We start from the raw sequence: 24,481 nt of genomic DNA, 5'->3' as shown, positions 1-24,481 counted from the left end.
GCCTTCAGCTTTTCATTTTTGTGTGCTTCTGGCTTTTGACCCCCTATATAAAGTCTTATTGCCAATGTTTGACAATTTCAAGGAAAAAAATTCTAAATTGGTATAAAACTTGTCAAAAGCTTGCAGTAACTCTGTGATCATCTGTTTTTCCTCTGCACCGTGATCCATCTCAGTTTCCACAATAATTTGCAGATGCTAAAGCATTCAGAATCATTTGGAGAGCATTATTTCTTTAGTTGTAATCATTGATCGAACCATTTATCACTCTATGTTTTGGAAAGGCTTGTTGAACGATAGTTTGTGTCAAGCAAATTCCGGGATCAAAAATTTTTTTTTAAATCACAGTAACCGTTTTTGAAATATAGGCGTTTTAAGTTGAGAAACGACAATTGTGCCGACAACTTGAGACTTGAGGTGAAAATCATCACAAGTGGGCAATCATCTTTGACGTCACAAGTGACATGTTCTCACCACATATGTGTTTCTCTATAAAAAAATTTGAATGTGAAACCTTTGAAAAAATGCTGTGGACAAAGGCCAGGTCGAAAACGGAGAAAACGCGAAACACGTAGAACACGCGGAAAAGTGAAATTTTGCTTTAAGCTTCTGGAATGGAAATACATAAACAAAGCAACAGAGCTCTTTCAAGAATTGTTACTTGTGACATCAACCGAGAATTTCAACAGCTTCTGGCGATAATCTTGTTTCCGCTTCGGGAAATTCCTGAGTCCAGGCTGTGACATAATTGATGGATAAAAGTGCAAATATCAGAAAACAGTGAATCTAAGAAGAAAATTTTTAGCAGATTTGAAGTCAGCGACACATTCTGCATCAAATATGCCAAAGTTATTTTTGTGTGTCAGTTCTCCTTTAAAAGTGTGTGTGACAGAGATGATACTAAAAACGTTTGCATCATAAAATTTTATTTTACAATTTTTGAATTTGGACCACAAAAACTGAAAGAGCACTATTAAATGTAAAGATTTAGATCTTGAAAACCATGGTTGAATTTGTTACAAATTAGATGAGCAAATAAGAACAGGTTCTTACTGAATCAATAGATGTAATTTGGTCTTGGTTCTAAAGTCTATCTACCATGCAAAACAATCATTATCACTGTCAATTTGGAACATAATATGCTGACTTCTCAATATTCTAATATTCTAAAAATACCTCACATAAATTATTTGCTGAGAGTATAGTTACTGGGTTGCTTATAAATGGCAACGTGATATGAATTCCTTAATTATCATGGCTAAGAATTTTACTAAAAATGACAGAGATAAAATTGCTACAAATTTCTGTCTTTCTTAAATGTCTCTTAAATGTAACTGCAAATGTCTTTCTTAAAGTCATCATTACTCCTTTTCCTTATCATATAAACTGAAGCAAAAACCATGCTAGTTACCCACTTTGTTCTTGTGCCTATTGGTCCTTTATACTTGCACAGCTTTCAATCCAGCAGTCATCCTGTTGAAGACGCTTTGTAATGAGCTCCTTTATGTCATTTCTACGCACTTTTTCAAGAACGTCTACCAGCTTTTTCACCTCTAAGTTTATTGAACACAAGTAGTTTATAAACATGCGAGCTGAAGATGTAGCGTTGCTGGGTTTTCCTGCTTCCCCTATTTCATCAAGAACATTTGGTCGAAACGAAAGATGGCCGCCAAGATCTCTCCAGCTACCTCGAATATTATCAGCAATTAGTTCATCGGCAATATTTTCTAAAATGGCTTCAAACTCTTCTTTACTCAGGCTTCCGATCTCACGATCTAGTGAAGGTAGTCCTTCTTTTTTTGCATATTTATAAAAAACATCTCGTCGTGGTTTTCTTTTCATCTTTTCCTCTAAAATATGTTTGATTTCATAAATTTTCAAGTGTGGCCTGTCGTCTCTGAGCTTCAGGAAAAGCAATCTATGTGCCACACCCTTGTCTCTCATTTTATCAATAACAATGTGGTTAATTTGCAAGAGGTGTGCAGCTTTTGCCCAGTTTCCAGTCACTGTTGATTCTGAAGATAATCTTCCGGCCAATTCTTCACGAAAGTCTTCCTCAAAGTCAATTATTTTACGCGACAAGCCTACAATAAATGAAAGAAAGCTTTTTCTAATTAAAACGTTTTGAGGATAGCTTATGAATAATGTCAAATTTAATATCTGACAAGGAAAACTGCCAGGTTCCTGCAAATACAAATAAAATATTACTATATTTTAGCATGCTGGGATATGTCATTTATCTATTTTATGAACATAAAAAAGCCTTTTAGCACTCAAGGGTCTCTACCTTAGCATGTGGATGTTAAATGGGACACTGGATCAATAAATGCTTTCCAAAGGGCCTAATGAACAGGTATCACCAATCATAATTATCAGTCATACTGATACCCAATATTCATTCTTGGCAAACAACTCTTTTTCCTTCCTTTCTGCCTATGCTTACTATTTTAAACAATCTTTTGGTGGTACAAAACTTGTAAATGGCTTTGAAAAAAGCAAACATTTAGTAAACTAAAGCTTTTCGTCTGACACTCTTCAGAGTTTAAAACGTCAGAACATAGATCGAAAACTCTACGCTAAGAAATATATATACCCAGTTGTGGATCGAAATAGGCCAATCAGAAACACGAGCACATGACTGTAAAGGTTGACCAATCAGTGCCGCTTGCCTATTAGAATGTTACCAATGGAGTCCTAAGGTGAAAACGAACTCCTTTTGTCTACACAGTGGCGGTTTTTTTCGTGCTTATGTAGATAGATTCTAAAACTGCTAGGTGGAACGACGATCGGGCTTTACCAATAATCCGAAACCGAATTATTTACCAATAATTCATTGAACTGATGGAAACTGCAACACGTTCAGTTGAATTCAGCTTTAACAATGAAATGTACCAACAAAAGGATGGTGTCGCTATGGGTAGCCCTCTGGGACCTGCCTTGGCCAAAATCTTTGTTGGCTTTCATGAAGAGCGTTTGTTTGACTGCGACCAAAAGCCAGGTGTCTATTTTCGGTATGTGGATGACACATATACTATTTTCAAAACAGAGGCTGAGTGTGATATTTTCCTAAAACGCCTTAATGGTCTTCACACAGCCCTACATTTTACATTTGAAAAGGAAGAAAATAACTCCTTGCCATTTCTGGATGTTTTGGTTGAAAAATCTGACACTGGATTTCTCACCAGTGTATACCGTAAACCCACATTTTCGGGGTTATACACTCGATGGAGTTCGTTTTGCCCAAAACAAAGAAAAATAAGCCTCATCAAAACGCTCACACATAGGGCACTGATGATTTGTTCCAAGTCTAAACTCGACTCGGAACTTGAAAAACTAACTAAGATTTTTCTGGAGAACGGCTATCCAGAACATGTTATTTCAGTTTACATGGTACTCTACCACTCAGAGATGTGAACTTTGTTGTTTTGCAAGCTATTGACTCACAAATTTACAAACATATGTAGTTTTGCATTGGGAATTCAAATTTGGTATTGGTTTTTGGGTGTTGCTCATCGTTACCATGGAAACCTACAAACAATAGAAATTTTATTCTTTCTGTTAGGCTATGCCTCATTTTGCTCAAGAACTTTTGGTTCACATAAAACTCATATTGACACATTCCTTATTAGCTGGTTAGTGCAACAATGTCATTTTTTTTCTGATTTTCTGACATTTAATTGGTTTGAAAGCAACTTAAACTCAGCCGTCTCAAAATTTCATCATGACATTATTCTTATAGACCATGTTTTGAAAGTTCATTTTAAATATACATCAAAACAGACATCTTTATTGCATTATTCAGTTTATAGTGAGCAAATTGATATACAGCTTTACTATATAGATTAAATTATCATGAAATGAGGCAGTGACCTAGTCGGGCAGTGACGCAGAAAACAGATTGCGACAAAATGACTTTTAAAAAGTCTGAATGCAAAAAACAATGCAAAACTAGTGAATGTTGTCAAAAGTTCATTACTATCCATGATTTTTATAATTTTGAGGTATTTTAGTTTGTGTTGAAGCTTCTTGTTGGTTTTACTAAATCAAATAAATATCATTATAGCAGCAAAAAAGAAAATTCAAACATGAACGTTAATGAAAAGTTGCTATAGTTCATTCGAAGTCACACTCAGCATATGTTTCCCCTTTTTGCTTTTTCTGCTGAACCTCTTTGGCAGTACCCTTGTTATTCAGTCTTTTTCTTCTTTACTTTGCTATCTCAAAGGAAGATTTTCTTGAAATTTTTAGCCTCTGGACAGATTTTATTGTAAATGCTTTTCTAATGTGTTCTCCAGCTTTAGTACCTAAACATTTGCAAAGAACTGTTTTAAATGTTGCTCCCTTTGAAAATTGGCAAGCAGCCATTGAGACAGCTGTTTGCAGGGTATGTCTTCCATCATAAATAGCTTTGGGGCAAATTCTCAACACTGTTGAAGGATTCATTTCTGTCTTGCGTCAAATCACAAGAACATATTTTCAAAAAATCCTAATCCGAAAGCTGTTAAAAAATTGGTACAAGTTTCTTTGCCACATCTGGTGACAATGTATCATGAGCCTTGTGACTACCAGGGCTGTTGCTTTTTGCAAGGTCTCTCTGCCAGAAACTCCAGTAGTAGCACCTGGGGGACAATGTGTATGCTTGGGATTGGCATCTGAAGAGGCTAAATGAAAAAGAATTGCAAAAATTTTCTCAAGAATTTCCTCAAGAGTGGCACATCTTCCTCCATTGCATTTGCAGTTCCCTTGTAGTTTTTTTTATCAATTTCTTGTATGCTTTTCTCCTCACTCCTCGGTTTGATCTTCATCTTCTGCAATCTTGTATTTTATGCAAAAATTTGATAAGACCTCAAAATCAATAAGTAGGCCAGTTTCCAAATCTATCACTGCAGTCAGGCCATTATGAGAGGAGTGACCTCTTATCATCCTTGATCCGTCAAATAAAACCCCAATGTCTAAAATGTGACTGAAAAGCTGGATTAAAACCAACTTTTGAATAACTAAATAGCAATCAGTATCCCTCTTAGAAGTGTCCTTTGCAGCTGATATATCGAGATCAATTCCAAAAATGTTCATCTTCGCTTCGCGATGAGGAAGGCCTAATCGAAACATCACATTGACTTCGCACGCCTATAACAGTGCTAACGTCTTGTGAAGCTTTATCATGTCCCTTTATAACCGTAGCAACTTTGGTCCGCAAATTTCTAGTTTTTCTTCGACCCAAAGATGGCTTGCGACTTCTAAATTTTACAACTTTTCCAATTTCACTTTGGTGGCTATCAAAACAAAATATGGCGGAACACTCTTGTCAGCTGATCAGTATAGGCAGCCTGACCAATGGGAGAGCTTGTTGTTCAAAGTGAACCAATCAAATCACACCAACGTCAAAATGGCAGACTAGAACAATCCAGATCCCGAACATTTGGCCAATGAAAATCAGTTAAAAACAAAAGAAAAAGCGAAAAACAATCCTAAATTTACCACGATGTCGAACAGAGGAGAAATTAGCTTTTCATCAATATATAGGTTGCCTGAAACCGACGAAGTTGACACGAATGGGACGGACTTTTTTCTTGAGCTTTTATCCAACATTTGCAATAAAAACCAACTGAAAGTCATACCATGACGCACTTTATCCTCTCTAATAATAAAACGGGTAGAGATATAGCAAAAACCTCTCGTACACTGAAAGATGAATACCGATCGAACATTTTTGCAATGAAATCTCGATTTGTGAAATTCTCCCAAAAATTGCCTTTTTGGAGTGGTAAAGTACCTTAAGGAGAAGATAGGAAATTTCTCGGCTGACGTAAAATTTGTCTTCCTCAAAAGTGCCCGGTCTATCTAAAACTACCCTGGATCGGTAACAGCTCCCTACGTTTTGAAAGCCAAATAAAACAGGCCATAACTAATTGTTTCTTCGCGGTTAACCCACGTGTTGTTTACAGTACAAAAAGGCCCTTCCGTCCATTCAAAAGGACTGCATTCCTGCCACAAAAAAAGTTCTGTTGTTTATGAATTTACGTGCCAGTGTGATTCTGGCTACGTAGGACGCACCACCCAAAGTTTGGAGGATAGGATAAAACAACACGTTCCATCTAATATTAGAAACAAAACACATCCCCAAAGAGAACAGCCACCTCGGTCTTGCAAATCCAAAATTACTAATAAAACCTGCGATTCTGCTATCGGGCAGCATTTGCTAGAAAACCCAGATTGTGCAAAAAACTATAATGGCGACATGTTTCGGATTATTGGTAAAGCCCGATCGTCGTTCCACCGAGCAGTTTTAGAATCTATCTACATAAGCACGAAAAAACCGCTACTGTGTAGACAAAAGGAGTTCGTTTTCACCTTAGGACTCCATTGGTAACATTCTAATAGGCAAGCGGCACTGATTGGTCAACCTTTACAGTCATGTGCTCGTGTTTCTGATTGGCCTATTTCGATCCACAACTGGGTATATATATTTCTTAGCGTAGAGTTTTCGATCTATGTTCTGACGTTTTAAACTCTGAAGAGTGTCAGACGAAAAGCTTTAGTTTACTAAATGTTTGCTTTTTTCAAAGCCACTTACTATTTTAGTTAAATATTTTCATATTTTTCATCCCCTTCCGCATATTTATTTATATCATGTGTCCTCCTATTTTCCTTTCTCCTTCTTCTTTTCATTCAAATTCAAACTCGTTTTTCAACAAAAGGTAAAATTTATAGGTAATATTAATTGCAATGCAAAATAGCTGGAAAATGAACATTCAGAAAACTCAAGGCGAGCAATCAAGCTATGTTCTCAGTAGCGCAAAGTAGGGAAAAGTTGCACATAATTGTTGGTCACAAGAAATTCAAATCGCCAATCAAAATCAAATGGGACAAGAGTAAATGTTGGAATAGGTTAAATTTAGTTTTTTATTAACTAGCTATAGCTTCCTGTTTTCAGCTTATTGTAGAAGAAAATATTTTACTTTATTTTCCTCCCTTCTCTTCATTTCCCTATTTAAGCCTTTATTTTCTCTCTTTTTCATTTTATTCCGCTTCCATTCCTGTATGCCCTTGTTGTTTTATTGACCCGAAAAGAATGCAGTTTTCTTACCTATAGCTAATGCTTCATCAGGTGTAAGGGCTTCATCCACTTTTTTTGAAATCCCAAGACTTTGCATGCCATCAACAATTGTTGTCTCTTGTGCTGGAATGTTTGGTGCAGTAACTTCAGTCTTTTGTTGAGTTTGAAGTTTATCAATTGATGACATGAGTGGAAAATCTATAAAAAAATTACATTACTGCTCCCACCACAAGAAATGATACGGGCACATTAATTTAATTACTAGCCTAAAAAAACTTGCATAAGGGTCTTAAAAACCCTCTGTCTTTAAATGCTAAACAATCCCTGGATTAATCAAGAATCTCCCCTTTAAAAAATAAATGTATGGAAATTTAATATAACTCGGCGATTTAGCAAGCAGTGGCGGATACCGACTGGGTTTTGGATTTGGGACAATTTTGTGACCGCGCCCACTGCAAGCTCGTGGAATATGCGTAATGCCCTCTGAAGGAAATTGTGTACCTAGAGAATACTGAACTTTGTATTTATTCATGATGAAGAGTCTTGTTGGAAGTCCTTCAACATTGCTTCCTTTGTTGAGTGACTTAACTCTGGCACCTGAAATCTCTGCTACCATCGTACTAATTACTACTTACCATGGGTTGCTACTTTTATTTTCTCCTTGAAAGATGTGTCATTAAAAGCTCTGCTTGTTGTGTTAGCATCAGCGACAACATCCATTCTGTTATTATCACCAACTTGTACTGATGAACCATAGAAATTGAAGTTATATATGACACCTATATTGTAAAGAATTTAGATCTTTTAGATCTAGATGAATCAAACCATGGGGAATAAACCATTAGATTGTAATGATTCAAACATAGGCATAGGAGTAAGTCAACTTGATGACTCTAAATCTGCTGTACATGATCCGACCAAACAAAATCTAAAAAAGTTGCTCAAAATAATGAGTCTGCTCAACTGTTTTTATCTATGAAGCATAACCTCAGTCGCATGTTCATAGCACTATATAAAAATATGATGCTGTACTGCTCTAGGGGTATGGGAGGGTTGCAACTGCCATCAGGAAAAATTTCTTGCATTGTAGGCTCCATTCAAGCAGTACTTTCTCAATAGAGAAATAACAAGATCAATATAATTTGGAATTGCTTACCACAGGAAATAAAATCTGCAGAAAATCTGATCAAATTCAAAAGATTAATTAAAAACTGGGATGGGTCCACCTGTACATTACAAACAATATTAAGTCCCACTACAGCAATCCACTACACCAATGAATTCAAATAAACCCATATTATTCTAGGTTTTGCTCTGTTCTGCTTACAGGTTGTTCTGGTTTATTTTTTCAGATAAATGACTTGACAGCCTGCAGTCAATATTTTTTGTTGAAACGATCAACCAGAAAAAGCAATGTAAATATTAACCTTGCTTTTCCTGCTTTGGTGGTTTTTGATCTGAAACTTCATCTGTACCGCAAAGTTGTTCTTTGTCTTTTGTAGCATTTGGCATTTCAACAACTAGATATGTAGTGAAAATATTAATGGAGAATGCCACTAATCCAATTAGATTCTAATGTACAAAGTAAAATTAAAAATGGAAAAATTAAATTCTTTAAGTCTAGTAGCTTTGCTACCATTATAAGCTCAACTGTTTTTTTTAATAATCCTCCAAGCATGGTGGGGGATTTTAATGTTTAAAGGCAAAGGCTGACACTTGATATTACACACTCAAAAACAATTAGAAGTGGAATATTCATAGAAATTTCAAGTGAGACTCTGATGGATTACCAAATGACAAGTAAGGCAATGATAAAAACTGGAGATTCCCAGCAAAACTGGGTGACTTTGATGGTAACCAGTTCAGTTAATAAACTTATATCCCATACTGCCTATAAATAAACCCATAAAATAAAGGGCACAACAAACTTTGCTACTCTTACATCCTCTTCAAACATTTAATTTTTCCTGTTTACTTTTAACATAGTTGCAGGTCTATCATTCAAAGCCCCATTTGTTAGGTCCCGATGCTTGCCATTTTCTTATTAGCCTCTTGAACATTCTTACATACTCTACGAATTGTTATTTTACGAACTGATCTATACCTGGTTCCTTCATTTCAGGGGCTAACTCATCTTCCTTTTTACTCTTCATATTATCTGCAAAAACAATCATTCAATTAGCTAAATAATAAGAAAATCAAAGAAAAGTTTGAATAAAATCCATACAATTTTTATGTAAAGTTTGCCCCAAATACAACTGTTTGTTATAGAGTTTCGAATCATGACGTCATTAGAATATGTTTTTAGAATCACTAAAATCCCCCTTTGTATAAACCGGTTTTACTTGTTTGACTTTACCACCACTTTACCACTTTGAAATTACCACCAAATTATTATAGCTTCTAACAATCTTGACACAAAAATATTCTTCCTTGAGAATAAATAAAAGATAGACAATCAAAATCACTGCTTCATGAAAAAAAGCAAAAAGACAAATGAGTGAATAAAAAAAATACCTTTATCTAAGTTTTCTTTGGCCAGTCTAATCTCTTGAAGAATTTTTTTTGCATTAGCTTCAAAATCTTCAAAGAGCTTGTAGTAGATTTTTCCACTAATCAAGATACCAAGTGCAGAATCACCTGGAGGGTGATAATTTTCCACTTTCACTGGAATAATAATTTTTTTCATAGTATGTGAATGGTGGTATTCTGATTTGCAATTGTGGGATTTAGAATAACCCTCTGATATCAATAAGATTATTATATTAGAGTATGAAACTGCTTTAGCCATCCCTGTTAGCATGTCACCAAGCATTTGCTCTTTATCTATCCAAACTGTATAACCAGCTCTCTTCAGATATTCATTAAGTCTTTTTGCATAATCCTCTCCACTTTTCCATTCATAAGAAATCATGACATCCCATTCTTTTTGTTTAGATGCCATCATATCTAAGAAAAACACATTTAAATTAAAGTGTTGTGCTATTAGTGTTTACAAGGAGTATTTACTCTTCACTTATAGGTAATGGGTTTTCATAATGATTCAGGTATGGAAATCTGACAAAAACCCAAAAATATCAGTGTTTCTAAATTTGATGCCTAGAAATATCAGAATTGTATCTATTGCTTTTGCAGGACCCAAAAACATCATTTCTGATAAAGATTTAACACAAAAATATCACTTTGGGTATGCATTTGACCCAAAAATATCGGACTGACCCCCGTATGTCTATGTGCTGAGTGCCCCCCCCCCCTTCGACTTGTAGCTTAGTCATCAACTTGGCAAAAAAGCACAGAAAGCCTTATAAGGTGTCGGCTGAGTTTAGCTTGCTGAAAGAAATAATTAATTCTGAAGGATGCTATTTGAATTCCCTGTCCTCCTAATAACCAACTGAAGTTATTTTTTGGTGTGCCAAAAAACGATACAAAACTTTCAACTTCACAAAATCTCAGTTCAGCTTCTGTTTTGTTAAAAGAATTCATTATACTCGTTCCACTGAAATGGATATATTGAAATTTTGCAAATCCTTTCTTATTTCATATCGACAATGCAAAACTGCAGGACAAATTGATTTTTGCCCTATTTATTGCATGATGTATGCAAAACAAATTCATATCTCAATAGCGAAATCGAGTTAGGTTTGAAATTTTTCTGCGACATGTTCCAGTAATCAAGAACTGATGAATACATAGACCAGTAATCAAGAACTAATCATTTAAAATTATTACCAACTACAGGCCCTTCAGGCAGGAAAACAGCGCAGAGGCGGATAAAATGTTCGATGAGAAACATGGCGAAAGGGAAGAATCCGGTTCGGGATTAACTTCGTGTCATACATGTCGAGGAGTTTTTTGACTGTTTCAACGAATCACAAGTCGCCTAGGGTCAGGGAACGCTCTCCCAAGAATATGACATCAAGCAGAACATAGCACCACACCGGATTGTTTATGCCCGACCTAATACCTTACGCGACAGCCTAGAATCACGGAAGCAACCTTCGATTCCATCACTCTTACATTTTTCTGGAGGAATAATCAACGTATCAACTTTTATTATGTAGCCGAAATAATAAAAGTTAACCGATAAAAGTCATACCCTTGGCCTTGATCCCAGCGTTTCCTTGCAATGGTCTTAGCACAGATCTTAACCAAGATTGGCCCTGCGCATACTCATTTCTTTTTCCGAGAATTAGCCTCACTTTATAATGACGTCATTTCCCATGAACCGCATTTGCCGTCGACCTCCATGCCATGCCCTGGTGCAATTTGCCCCCACTGTCCCTTCTGGCCATTCTACCCCCTCTGCTCCCTTTGACCCTCTTGAAGATTACAAATATTTAATATGTTTGTATTATTCACGTTTGCAGTTCTAGGGTGGGGGCTTATTCGAGGGGGGGGGGGGGCTTTTTCGAGGGGGGGGGGCTTTTTCGAGGGGGCATTTCGAAGGGGGGGGGGCAATTCGAGGATTTACGGTATGCTCCGCGGTCTAAGGACTTATTTCCAGAATCAAACGAAAGAACAACGACAAAGTCTCGGAACAACAAGATATGTATCCACGAAATGTTTTTACTAGTAGTACTGCAGTTTAAATAGGGCAAAATCAATGTGCCCCGCAGGTTTGCATTGTCGATATGAAATAAGAAAGGTCTTGCAAAATTCTAATATATCCTTTTACAACTAATCAGAGAACCTTTCACGAGCATTCTCATTAAACGAACTGAACTAATTGTGTTAGAATCTAAATACATAATTGTGCAACATAATGGTATGGCTCAAGGGACAAATAAATGTTAATAGGATTAAAAGATATAATGCCGAGAAAATACACGATGTGTTACTGAGTTGGTTAAAAAAACGAGAACGTTGAAAAACAAGCAAATTAAAATGCTGAGCAAACGCGTTTATTATGACAGGAAACAACAGAAACTAGTACAAACTAGTACAAACGACAAGGAAACAACATGAAACGATCGTTGTCTTAGCGGAAACTACCAGTCTTCAAAACGAGGCAAGTGGCGAAGCCAGCTCTGGAGAGTTGGTCATGCACTTGGGCAAAAATATAAACAGGGTTTTTGACACCACAGCAAGGTACCCAATTTAAGTTAAGGTTAGATCAGTTTCCTTGAGAAAAGTATTTTCAGCTATTGTGAAAATACCCAGAAAACTTTTAAAAATTTGCAAAAGAGTAATTTTCAGAACTTTCTTGAGACATGTTTTGAAGAAACCTTGGCTTTAGGTGCTAAACATGTTTTTAAATTCTGAAATTAAAATTTCAACTTGTTTTTAATGTTAACTTGCTTTTAAACTCTGACATTAAATTTATTAATATTTACTATTTCAAAAGCAGTTTTATTCACATGATTAAACTGTCAGATAATGAAGGAAGGTTTTTTTAGATAACACAGCACAGTTAGATTTTATTCTCACAACAGTATATATATAAAATTTCCAAATTGTTTTGCTCTAATAAATACACTGACAAGACAAAGATAAGATAAATACACTTTTGCTCTGACAAGATAAATACACTTTTGATGACCCTTCCCTAATTCCTTTCTTAGAATTATTGTATTTACAAGTACAAATAGTGCAATTTTACAAATAAAAAAATTAATGCCCCTAGTCAATGTTCATGCTACACCTCATTTTTTTAAATTCATTATTCTTAATTTATCAAAACAGATTATAATCAGAAAATGGATAGTTCTCCTCTGAAACAATCTCAATACTCTCATCTCACAAAAATCATTAACAAAAATAGCAATTATAACGTAAATACTGAAAAGGTTAAGACAACATTAATTTCATGCCTCGTTGTATCTCAAACTTGCATTGCATGTCTCTAAAGAGCAACAACAATGAAGCATTTGTGTTTCTTCTACTAACAACAAGTTCTAGAGACACTCATTTTGAATATTTCAATGGAAATATAGCATGTAAGTCCACCAGCCTTTCCATTATCAAAGCATGGAATACTTTGGGCTTGCCAATTATCAGCACAGCAATATAATGATATTAAAACCAGGCAGTTTGTTTCATTGTTTTTCTTGCAATATGAGTGTTGCCTGCCTTATTATCAGGCGCCGTAGGCCTAGTTCGTGCATATCATACCCTCGTTGACACAGGCCTAAAAATATGTGTTAGCAAATATAGTCCACAACAGGAAGAATCTGTTCCACTGCCAACTTTTATTTTGCTACATCAATCCTTTAAAACCATGGAACTGTTACTTTTCCTCATTTCGTTGCTGCTATATTACTTGCAGGGTAATATTTCACGAAATCTCTTTCCTCGTTCTACCTACTTTAGGGATTTTCAGAAGTGTGTAGGGAAAACCTACGGGATTAAATCAAGAAAAGTAGATACTTTTGAATTGTAGGGATTTCTTTTAGTTTGCGGCCAAACAATCAAATTACCACCTATTTCCCCAGGGCAGTTTCCGAAAAGGGTATAAAACCAGTTGCAAAGAAGCAGAAGTAAATTGATTACACTCCTCCCTAAAGTACTCGCCGCCAGATGGTTTTTTCCTCTTGTTTCTACCAGTGGCGTACCCAGGGCTGCAGGAGTGGGGGGTCTGGGGCGTGGCCCCCAGAAATTGTTTGGGGCCACGCCCTTCAAACACTCGCAACGCCCTTGTTGCTAAATTTTCCCCCATTATTTGATCATTTTAGCTACGGTAAATAGCAAAGTATTTTACAATTGTTATTGACACAAGCAATAGTATACTACCACCCCCCCAATGAGTTTTACATCGTTTTTGGACAAATCTCGAGGACCATATTTTAGAAAAGTGGGGGGTCCAGACCCCCCTATTCCCCCACTTGGGTACGCCACTGGTTTCTACTCATTTCCTGTTATAGTTACCACGCTTGGAAATCCCTATGAGCATATTAGCTAACAACGGGCCTTTTTCCTCAGCGTATCTTCATACTTCAAACTCCCCACTTCAATCTTATGGTAAAAAATCAAAGTCATTAATTGCTTGATCCTCTAATTTTTGTCCCTTTAGTGGGCCGTGTGAGCGCTAAAATCTCTCAGCTGAATCGGCACTTTCATCTCCTTACAGGCCCAAATGTTTCGGCTGAAACTTTCTTTCTAATTCTGGTGGCAATCCTTAAAACTTCTTCATTTATTGTCGTTTGATAAAAACATATGATAACATGTTGTCGTATCTTCATTTTGTACCTTAGTTGTCCAGCATCCTTCTGTCTTTCTACAAAGACGCTTCAGAGTAAAATTTAATCCAGCAAATTATTTCATAGATGTCAGGCAAAATATCATGGTGTTCGCGCCACGGACGAGAAACAGCATAATGATCATAGCTTCAGTGTCGCATGTAGCTAGCACGAAAATCTCTTCAACCCTTTACTTAGGCTCCCTTTCAAATTCGGGGGTTTTGGTACCCTTGGTACTGATTTCTAAGGATTTTAATTTTTCTACATCCTCAAGGACACCCTCAACGACAATACATAGGGAGGTTGAGCATCCAAGGAAGTCCTTCTTTTTCAAATTGCTCTCTCTAAACGTACTTTGTGTCCACCACGACCTTTCCTCTTCTTTTCTAAAACTAGATTGGTAGAACTAGTCTTTGCAGGATAACTTGATGCTGGACTATCTGTATACATCGATCTGTATCACGGTTTGGTGTAACAAATTGATGCATTCCTGTGGCTCAAAATCAGTACGACAGGTACAGTTTAAGAGGCACGACGCTATTTGTTGGTTTGGCTGCAATTGATTTTTCAATAGAGGGCTTTAAAGCTTTGAATATGAAATCTATGTGGCAGCATTTGTGGACTGGGGCACAGGCTACTCAACCCAAGTATAGAATATGTCATCTAAAGGATCGTAATCAGAGGCAGAAACAGTAGGGTGTTGTGTTGGGGAGCAAAAGCTTCTCCCCTAGCTTTTGCTAACGTCATTAACACAGTTTTGAGTGCTATTGTCGTTAATTTTTGTCATTTCTCGGCAAATTTGGGGCAAATTTGTTTGTTCTTGGAGGATCCCCCTCTCCAAAGCTGAATGAATTTCCGCCTCTGATCGTAATGTCAGTATTTGAATTAATCCCAATCCCAACATTTGGACAACTTTTTTTCTCAAATGCCAACATAAATCCGCGAATCTTGGATCCAAGCAGATCCGATCCCGTGTAAACATAACTCTAATAGCCCTCATAAGAATATGAATATCGCCCACGAATTTGTAAGAAGGATCGTCGTGCAGGGGCACTGCTACCCTCGGAGCCAGAGCTTGAGAGAGTCAAAGGATGAAGAACGGGGAAAAGGGCACTGCAGAAGCGCATTACTTCTGCCATGCGTATAGATACAAACTTGAAATATCAAACTGCGAACAAGAACAACAATAGTTAATGAAAATTCTCATCGGATTGGACTGGACCCGCCCCTGGCCATTTGTAATTTTCGAAACACGTAAATCCGGTTGAAAAACCGGTGTCAGACTCGGTCCCTGAGAACTATTGAGGATAATTCAAAAAAAGAGAGCTTTCTTTTGATTGTTTCTTGGTAATTGCTACCATAGAAAATTCAGAATTTAATGCAATTAATGCAAAAATGCAATTCATTGGACAAAATAATGTCAAAGTTCAGTTTCAAATGGCAGATTGAATGCATTGTTTGGGCAATTTTCGTCTTTTCTATAAATATATAGAGGTACGGGGTACGGGCAGAAACGATAGACCCGTGAAAACATTGCTTTGGCTTGGTGCTTGATGAACTTCTGGTCTTGTAAGTACTTATGTACAAATTGATATCATTATTTCTTAACTGTATTTACTAAATCATCCACAAAAGTTATTAATGGACCCCTTTAGATGGCACGTAGCGGACTCGAGCTTTCGCTTTTGGCAGCAGAGCATCCGCTGACCTATCCAAAAGTGAGCGATCCAGTGATCAATCAAACTTACAACATTCGATGGTCAAAAAACTCTCCGACGTGTATGATGCGAGGTTAACTGGACTATCCAATCCGGATTCGGAGTAGCGGCCTGTTCTATACACCAAAAACTTGTACAACTTTGCCTATACGACATCGATCACTTTATGACAGACCCGTAATTAACTAATATTAAATTCACATATGCGGTCAACGGTGAAGCATATGTAAATAGAAGATGCCATTATACGTTAAACACCAATCACGAAGACAAATGTAAGGGATTTGCCAGCAAAAATCGTCCCGGGTACAAATTTGCCCCTTTAGTCGCCAATCACATTTTGCTTTTTCTAACCGTTAAAGTAAACATGAAAGGCAAACTTTATGATGCACTTGTCACCTGTAGCCGCGGAGCCAACAATCTGAAGATTTCACCCCCACTTTCTACAGTAGGTTTGACCTCATATTATTGTTTGCATATGTACTTTGGTAACAATATGCTGGTCAGCAAAACCAATTTCCGGGGCTCAGGGTACCACAACCTCCCAAATGTTGCCCCAGAGAACCGTTTCTATCTCACAAGTTACATGTCCAAAAAGTAACTGTAACAGAAACACCAGTGATGGAGAAATTAACAAAATTTATCAAAAATTTTGGTAGTAACATGGAGTCAGCACCCTTGATAAACTCCCCTCAAAAAAATGTTTTCACACAAAACGTTTTCATAAAAAGATATTTTGCCAGGTACTGAAATGATAGTAGGCAAAAGCAATACAATAACTTACCAAAAATATGTTATTATAACAAACGTTACGAGAAAGTGTTGGGATACAGAAAATATAGAATTGGCCCCAGAATGCTCTCTTGAGGTACAGCAGAAAGGCACCAGTGACAAATTGATCTCTGTTTTCTCCTTTATCATGTATTAGCACCATAATATTTTATATTTTTATCGGATTATATTGTAAACAGTATCGTATGCTTTAGGAAAATCAAGAAAACCTCAAAAAGATGATTTTTCTCTTCTATGACATCGATATCACTGAAGACGGCTGTTGCTCAAGCACTGGCGCCTCAACAACCCAAATTTTTGGAAAAATGAACTCTTCCTTCTTAAGGAAGTTACTAATACTTACATGCTCATGAGGTTTCCGATGATTATATTTAAGACTAATAAAATTGATACTAGAAGGTAATCTGAACATAAATTGTCAGCATTGTTAACGAATACAACTATCTCATACATGAAGTAGCTGAGAATGCCTGCCAAAATCAAAACTACATTTACTGATACAGTTATATAGTTACGTCAGCGGGCAAAGTTATATAGTTAAGTCAGCGGGCAAAATAGCCTGTGATCAGTCTCAGATCCAGAAAGGCTAGGAAAAAGAAGGGTTTTCTACATTAGGGCTTAGGCCTAACCCGATCGCTCGTCCCGTATTGACTTGGTGCTATTAGACCATTCATAAAACGTTACGACAGGCACAGCGCCACTGTGGGGCATTTCTGTTCAAGAAGTAAAATTATCTAAATCAATTCAGCAGCTTCTTGTTATTCACATAGATATGCACGCTGAACCAATGGTCATTCTTTATATTTTTCCCCAACGTCTGTCACTAGAGTTCCAGCATGACTCCTCCCCTCACAAAAGTTTCCTAAAAATTAAAAATCAGTGTTTTTCTGAATAGTCTATTCTGAGTGGTACAGTAATTTAGTAAATTTTAGTCTGGGAGATGCATTTCCAGCCTTTCTAGAAGGCTCAATTTTAAAAATTTTCGTCCTCAACCTCGGACCCAGCCGGTGGGTCCTCCTATGTCATTATACTTGCTTCTTTGCCCCCCTAGTTCCAATTTCGTGCGTCTCCCCCCGTTTTTTTTGCTGAAAATTTATTTTATTTATATACCCATATGTGGGGTCTTAATACATTTTTAGCCATAAATTGTTTCAATTCGTCTACACTTAAAAGGTTTTCCCTGTTGACTATTTAACCAATGGAAATGTCTTTTTTTTAAGTTATAGGTTGAGTTCGACGAACAATGAAGACACTACTTTATCTCACGATACTAGTCGTAGCTTTCAGTTCCCAAGGTATATCGCTCAGTACCAGCTGTCCGTTTGCTTTTGAATTTTCTTATTTTTTGAATCTTTAAAAAGTGCAATGGTTTTGACTTTGAACCTTTTTCAAGTATTAGCTAACGAGGTTGAAGACTACGATGAAGATTCTAAAGACCTGAGAAACGCAGATGACATTGAGGATGAAATGGACGAAGAAAGCATGAGTAAGTGGATACCAACTGCCACATAGAAATTATTGCCTAAATATACACAAGCAGTGGGGGTGTCAAGTAAGTGGGCTCATAAAATTCATACCTCTTTGTCAAAATTCAGAGAGGTCTCTTTGATATTGGGTTTGACGAATTTTGTGTTGGTGATTCTACAGTGTTGGATGTGGGCATGGACGTGGTTATGGGTTGTAGCCTCCAGAAGCTGCTTAAAGGCAATCTGTCTCATTGTGGATTGGTTAACGAGAACAATAGGTGGAACAATAGCCTAAACACGATTCCAGCACTCCGCCATATTTTTTAAAATGCGATAAATTAAAGGGGGACTGGAAACAATAAAAAAATCCCTTTGTTCTTATAACCAATCAACATCGTGACAGATTGCCTTTAAAGCAAACCTCTGTCCTAATTTTTAAGGACGGCACCACTGACAAGGTGGTTGAGAACAATGACAAACCTTTAGGCACCTTACGTACAGTTGACCATATGTACAATCACATAAAAACTATGGTTGACAGCACAATAGGCGAAAGCTGGAAAGTACTGAGTTATACTTCAGAACTTATCGTGAGAATCAAAATCCAGCAGCTGTGGCAGAAAAAGTTAAAGGCAAACAACTTTTATTAATGAATCTGGAATATGAGACTATGTTGTTATTAAGTGTGGCAATAGCAGAACCTTTTATCGTAACGCTCCGGAACAGTTGTCTTTGAAACACCCATTGAAGAAAACATCAAGTAAGTCTGACTGAACTCTTTCAAATATATCTATCGAATGTCAAACCAAAAGAACTTATGACTCTCGCTATCGTTTCTTCATTTCGCTGTGTGCTGTCTTATGATGTTATTATCAATTCCAAAGTCTGGTCGACTTTACAATCCAACTCTTTGCGAACCACTTGATGGTTATTCCTACCCCAAAGCCTCTTTGATATAAAATCAAACGGTCACGCTTGAATGTGGAATCTAAGTAGGGCTTCTTAAAGCTTTTCTGGCTCTACCATAGTGATTCTCATTTTAAAGAGTTTTTCTTGCTTTTACGAAGTAATGGATGCCATTCCTGGCCGAAGGCGAAGAAGGGATGCCAGAAGCAAGCATCGAAGCAGAAATGCAGCGGATATAAATGCTATAGATGCAGCTGGTGCAAGCGTTTGAGAAACCCTGGTAGATGCAAGAATGAAATGCAACAATTGCATTTGCTAAAATGAAAAGAGCAATATAAGCGAAAGGTATCAAAAATGCCAGTTATTTGATATAAACAGTTTTTGTTATTTTTAAGAGCATCTCTTATACGCCTTGTTGCATCTGTGTGTTTCTAAGTTATCATACCCCAGTTGATTTAGAAGCCAAGCACATTTCTGGTAAGCCATGGAAGGCGCTCATAAGAGAATTGCTACGCGCTTCAACTTTTTCGGTTAAGACTAATGGGTCATTTTTTCCATTGATAGTGGGGAGGAGACAAACCGCATTACGCGCCCCCCTGAAACAAACAAAAGCTTGAACAGCGCCCACCCTAAAAAGCGCTCACCCAAAAATTTCTAATTGATAAAAACAGCATAGAAAAAATGCTTGTAACCGGTTATTAAAATTCTAAATAAGGTATTGCACTTAGGCTATATGAATTTTCATACTTAAATTTAAAGTGAATGTATTTTGTTTTTAGATTTTGCAAGATTTAAACAAATTTTGGACATAGAAATTACTTCTCAATTGATCCTTTACAATTATTTTTGTTGAAAAACTATTTGAGTGAAGTGACGAATAGTACAGAAAGCACCCATCTTCGAAAAGGTGCCCCCCTGAATAATCACCCTCCAAACCATCAAAATTTCAAAAGAGTGCTTTTTAGAGTATTTACGGTACTGAGTATTGTCAAGAGGTATTTGCGTCTTTACCGAATCTAGAAAACAGGAAAAGAATCATTTGAAGGAGAGATTTAAGCCTTTATTTCTATCTGGAATTTTCTTTGTTTTTTTGAAGAAGATTGTGTTCTGCAAAAACTCTCAGTAAGCCACATGAAGTATAAAAAAGTAGCCAATAGACGCTTGCCTCTGGAAATCATTGTTTCTTTTAAGCCTATCATCGCCCTTACTAACTCTCAAAACTTTGCTTTAGTTCACTGTAAATAATGGCAATGAAAATTTTGCATAAGGACTTGCATCTGAGCATTAACAAAAAATATACATGGGGGTATTTTTCTATTTCTAATAGATGATTTAAAATGAAGTGTGTATGTAGTTTCTCCAGTCTGGTGATTAAAGAGTCATTACAATTACATTTGCACGAGATCCCTCTACGGTTTCATCAGAAAAATTCTACGATAATGCGTTTCGACGAGTTATAATTTCCTTTCTGCTTGCGCCTGGAATAATCAATTCCATTATCTTTGTTGAAATAAATGTAATAAGATGGATCAAAAAATTAATCATCGTCATTTTTGGCCATGTAGCAGTAGCTATTTCTCGGAATTTTAAAAATAACCAGATTTCCTCTTTTTTAGCTTTGCTATTTACTACATTCTACTTGGTCAAGCACTCAAGATGATATAACTTACTGGTTGATGTAACTTTACGCTTATTGATTCTTCTCACCGCAAAATAGTTTTGTTTTTAAAATGTTACTTGAATGTTATTCATGCTTGCTTGAAAGATTTGCAAAATATACATGCATTTTGAGGAAGCTTGAATTTAAATCTTCACTGTGGAATTCTCCTTGTTATTTTCAATTTTTATATGCATATTTGGATCAGGGGCGTTGCGACCGGGGGGGAGGGGGTTTGCAGGGTGTCGCTTTAGGTTATTCAGAAACCTTCAGATCTTAAAATCAATAAAGGATCAAGGAAAGTTGGTTGCTCCGTTGGTTAAATATGACATTCCTTGATATGAATGACTATAAACAAACTAAGTTAATGATATGAGATTTCTTGTTTGAACTAAATCCGAAAATCCAGGCCCTCTTTAGGTAAAATTGTGCCTTGTGTCCATTTCCCCTAAAGTTTCGGTAGAAGCGTCAACTGCAATTCACGATGAGCTCCAGATTTTTTTCAACATTCAAAAGGATTGCTAGTATGGAAAGAGGGATCTCAATTGACAACCAGTGGTGCTTTTTACCAGGGGCGGACTGGCTCCAAATTTAGGGCCCGGGCAAATTCGTCGAGAAAGGGGCCCCGAATTTCAGATTAAGTTTTACGGGTATCTTTTGTGGCAACATTTTTAAGGCTGGCCTAAAAGGCTGTTGGAATATTGCTTTTAGTTTTCCTTAATTTACACCACATAACTTAAGGAACGCCAGATTCATCACAGTGGAGCCACATTAAAAACGAAATGGATTTAATACCGTATCATACAAATGTAGCCAAATATGGGACTCAGTTCCAAACGAAATAAAATACTCAACAACTTTACAAATATTCATGAAAAATCTCAGAATCTTCATCGTTCAATTGTACTTGTGATCTTTGCAAGGAACTCTTAATAAATAAAGAAAGAAAAAACCAGGGATGTAGGCATTGGCGTAAAAGATAAACATGGGGGTTCTACAATCCATTATTTGGGTATTGTGATGTAAGCTAAGAGGAAAGAGAAAATCATGCCATTGTTGGGGAAAAGTTATCGTTTTCTAGCTACATGACTTTTAAATGGGAGAAGAATGTAGTAAAGAAGATTTAACGGCAAGTTGTGATCGAGAATTTATTTTTTCTATAGTTTATGAATTTCTAGGGTAAAATCTGGCTGCATTACGCGTCGCTGTAGTGTTTCTACCACTAAACTTTTGATTGGTGGATGGCTAAACCCCTAAAACATAAAAGTCTGCAATGAAATAGTATCATCCAACAGAGCAAATCATGGGCCTAATGGAATGTCTCAGTTATTCAAATAAATCTTGATATGTAATTTCCCAGTCAAAGCACATTGGGGGTTGATAGTTTTTCCGATCATTAGTTGAGCAGCCAGGTTAATTGATTGGTTGAGCAGCAGTCAAGATGGAAACATCAGTAGAATAGGCAGGGCTGGCATGTTTAGATTGCTCCGGGGTTTACTAGAGGTCATCACCATGGTTAGGAATTTTGGCCGAATTCAAGAAAAAGTTTAGAAATATGACATTATAGGGATTGGGCAGAAAAGGCATCTAAAATATTTACAACTAAACATCAATTTTGACTAAAGGAGGATCCTGGGCAATGCCTGTTAGGTTTCTTTCAAAAAAATCCCCATGGTTCAAAGAGGTTTGATTTTGACATAACAATGGGAAGGAAGTTGGAGTTGGTTTTATAATAAACTTTAAGCGTTTAACAATGCATGACTACGAAGAACAACATTCTAACAACGAGGAATGAGTTAGAAAAGGTGCAAGCAATGCAAATGTGAAGAGTCAGAATCAAAGCAGCTGACTCTAGTATAATCGGATCTGAAACAAAACAAAACAAAACTGAAGAAAAATAGAAGGAATTGGAAAAAGGTTTGAAGTACAACAAAAAGAAGCAATGTCTTAAAAATGTTCTGCGAAGATTCCCTTCTCAAATGAGCATGTAGAAAAGGCTACAGCTTTAGCTTTCTCTTCCTTGCACCCTTATTTGTGGCTAAAGATGACAGTTTTTGACCAGTGAAATGTGTTCGCGTAAAACCAATCTCCTTAAACTTTTCAAGTAATTCTATGAAATGACGTCCCTGATGATAATTCGTTCACAACTACTGACAAACCAAGATCATAATCTCAACTTATAGCGACAAGCGCAACATTTCCGACACACATAACTTTAAGCAAATTTCTAAATGAAACAATGAAAAACCCTGTATAATCTGTAGAAGACCGTAACTAAATATTCTCAGTAAGATATCTTCAAAAGTAGAGAGTCATTCTATTCTTTGTTTAGATGTCAAACTATGTCTACATTTCTTTGAGTATAAAGCTTGTGATGCATCTTAGTCTTCCAGTTGCATCTCGTCTCCTTTTCTTGTTCAGTTTACAATGGTAGACATGTGATGGAGCAAAATTTTTGTGCCAGCTTTCTATGCGTTACACGATTCTTGTCTGACCGAAGAACAAACAAGGAGAGGGGCTGAGCCATCCGCTGTTTTGATGTTTATTCTCAAATCTATCTGGTTGGCAATAAAGTAATCTACCTTTCGAGGAATTGAGTCAAAAATCTGTCATATCCTTGCAAACATTGAAACTGACGGCCCGAAGAGAATTTTTTGCGATTTTGGAACTCCCATTAAGTACCGTCTTATTGCATTAGGAACAGCGAGCCCTGAGCCCAGAATACTGTGTGCTTACGTGGGGCCCCAAATTTTGGAAAATGTCTTTTTCAGTACTTAGATACCTCAGAGTGATATTTTTATTTATTCTGTATCTACTTATCTCGAGAGAGTCTAGTTGTAATGGCAAGAGAAGAGGGCCCCTACCAAACAATACAAAGCGAATTAAGAGTAAAATGAAGAAAAATTGCAATAATTGTGGGAGGGCCCACCGGGCGATCACCCGGTAGCCCAACCGGCCAGTCCGCCCCTGCTTAATAAGCATAGCTTAATAATATAGCTATATGTTTTGTTTTGAGTTTTTTTTATATTGGGTTTTTTCTTTAGAAAAAGAGTTTTTGCTTCGAATGTTCGTCAAGTTTCTCGAATGTCTATTTTTGGGCCTAAGTGGGTCACTGTCAAAACCAATATGTTTTCTGAAAACGGAGAGACTTTCCTCGGATTTTTTTGCAACTGAAACAAATTTCAATAGTGTGGCTTAATTTTTTTGCAATTGGTTATTGCATTACAAGCATAATTTTGCTACACCAAACCAAAACCCTCCGAATGTGTAAACGAGAACGCGAATGTCTAATCGAATGTGTAAACGAATGTCGCATTGTAAATTGCGGACCACATGCTATACACAGGCTGTAACACAGCTCTTGTCAGAGACACAGGGGGGAAGCGCCAGGAAAAGTGCAAAAGCAAAACATTAGCGACATAAAAAAAATTGCCTAACTTTTTCAGGACAAGAGGGCAGCCCCCTACACCCCAGTTCTACGACGTCACTGCCTCTTGTTCAATGCAAAGACTGCTGAGATACAGGTGGGTCAGCCAAGATAAATAAGTGAAAAAACAGCCATATTTTACAAAATAAAAGTATATTACTTACAATATTTAAGTTTTTCCTTGGGGGCAAGGCGCCCCGGCCTTCTTGGTTTGAGTTTTAGCCTTCCCGTGCCCCCATTTCATACCGCCACGTGCTCAAACTTCGAAGTGTTAAGGAGGCTATCA

The 24,481-nt window shown here is 36.9% G+C and overlaps 1 protein-coding gene across 5 annotated transcripts; it reads right to left on the bottom strand.

Annotated features, from left to right (window-relative positions):
* Nucleotides 1–666: 666 nt before the first annotated feature.
* Nucleotides 667–24,470, bottom strand: LOC135691034 (uncharacterized). Of its 5 annotated transcripts, XM_089116045.1 has the most exons (8): nucleotides 10,784–11,113; nucleotides 9,572–10,003; nucleotides 9,159–9,212; nucleotides 8,482–8,574; nucleotides 7,690–7,833; nucleotides 7,085–7,252; nucleotides 1,413–2,081; nucleotides 667–783 (listed from the first exon to the last, which is right to left on the bottom strand). In XM_089116045.1, exons 1-7 carry the CDS (start codon nucleotides 10,845–10,847, stop codon nucleotides 1,426–1,428), a joined length of 1,611 nt encoding a protein of 536 aa, XP_088972171.1. In that variant the 5' UTR covers nucleotides 10,848–11,113; the 3' UTR covers nucleotides 667–783; nucleotides 1,413–1,425. The 5 variants fall into 5 exon arrangements, with proteins under 5 accessions (XP_088972171.1, XP_065064838.2, XP_065064837.2 ...); XM_065208766.2 differs by lacking the exons at nucleotides 667–783; nucleotides 10,784–11,113 and adding an exon at nucleotides 24,360–24,470 and having other exon boundaries at nucleotides 907–2,081; XM_065208765.2 differs by lacking the exons at nucleotides 667–783; nucleotides 10,784–11,113 and adding an exon at nucleotides 11,151–11,310 and having other exon boundaries at nucleotides 907–2,081.
* Between the last annotated feature and the right edge of the window lie 11 nt (nucleotides 24,471–24,481).

Source organism: Rhopilema esculentum, chromosome 4 (assembly GCF_057945365.1).
Source record: "Rhopilema esculentum isolate cy_ngs chromosome 4, ASM5794536v1, whole genome shotgun sequence".
Lineage (NCBI taxonomy): Eukaryota > Metazoa > Cnidaria > Scyphozoa > Rhizostomeae > Rhizostomatidae > Rhopilema > Rhopilema esculentum.
The sequence above is the reverse complement of the archived record's forward strand: the minus strand, read 5'-3'. Positions and strand labels throughout refer to the sequence as shown.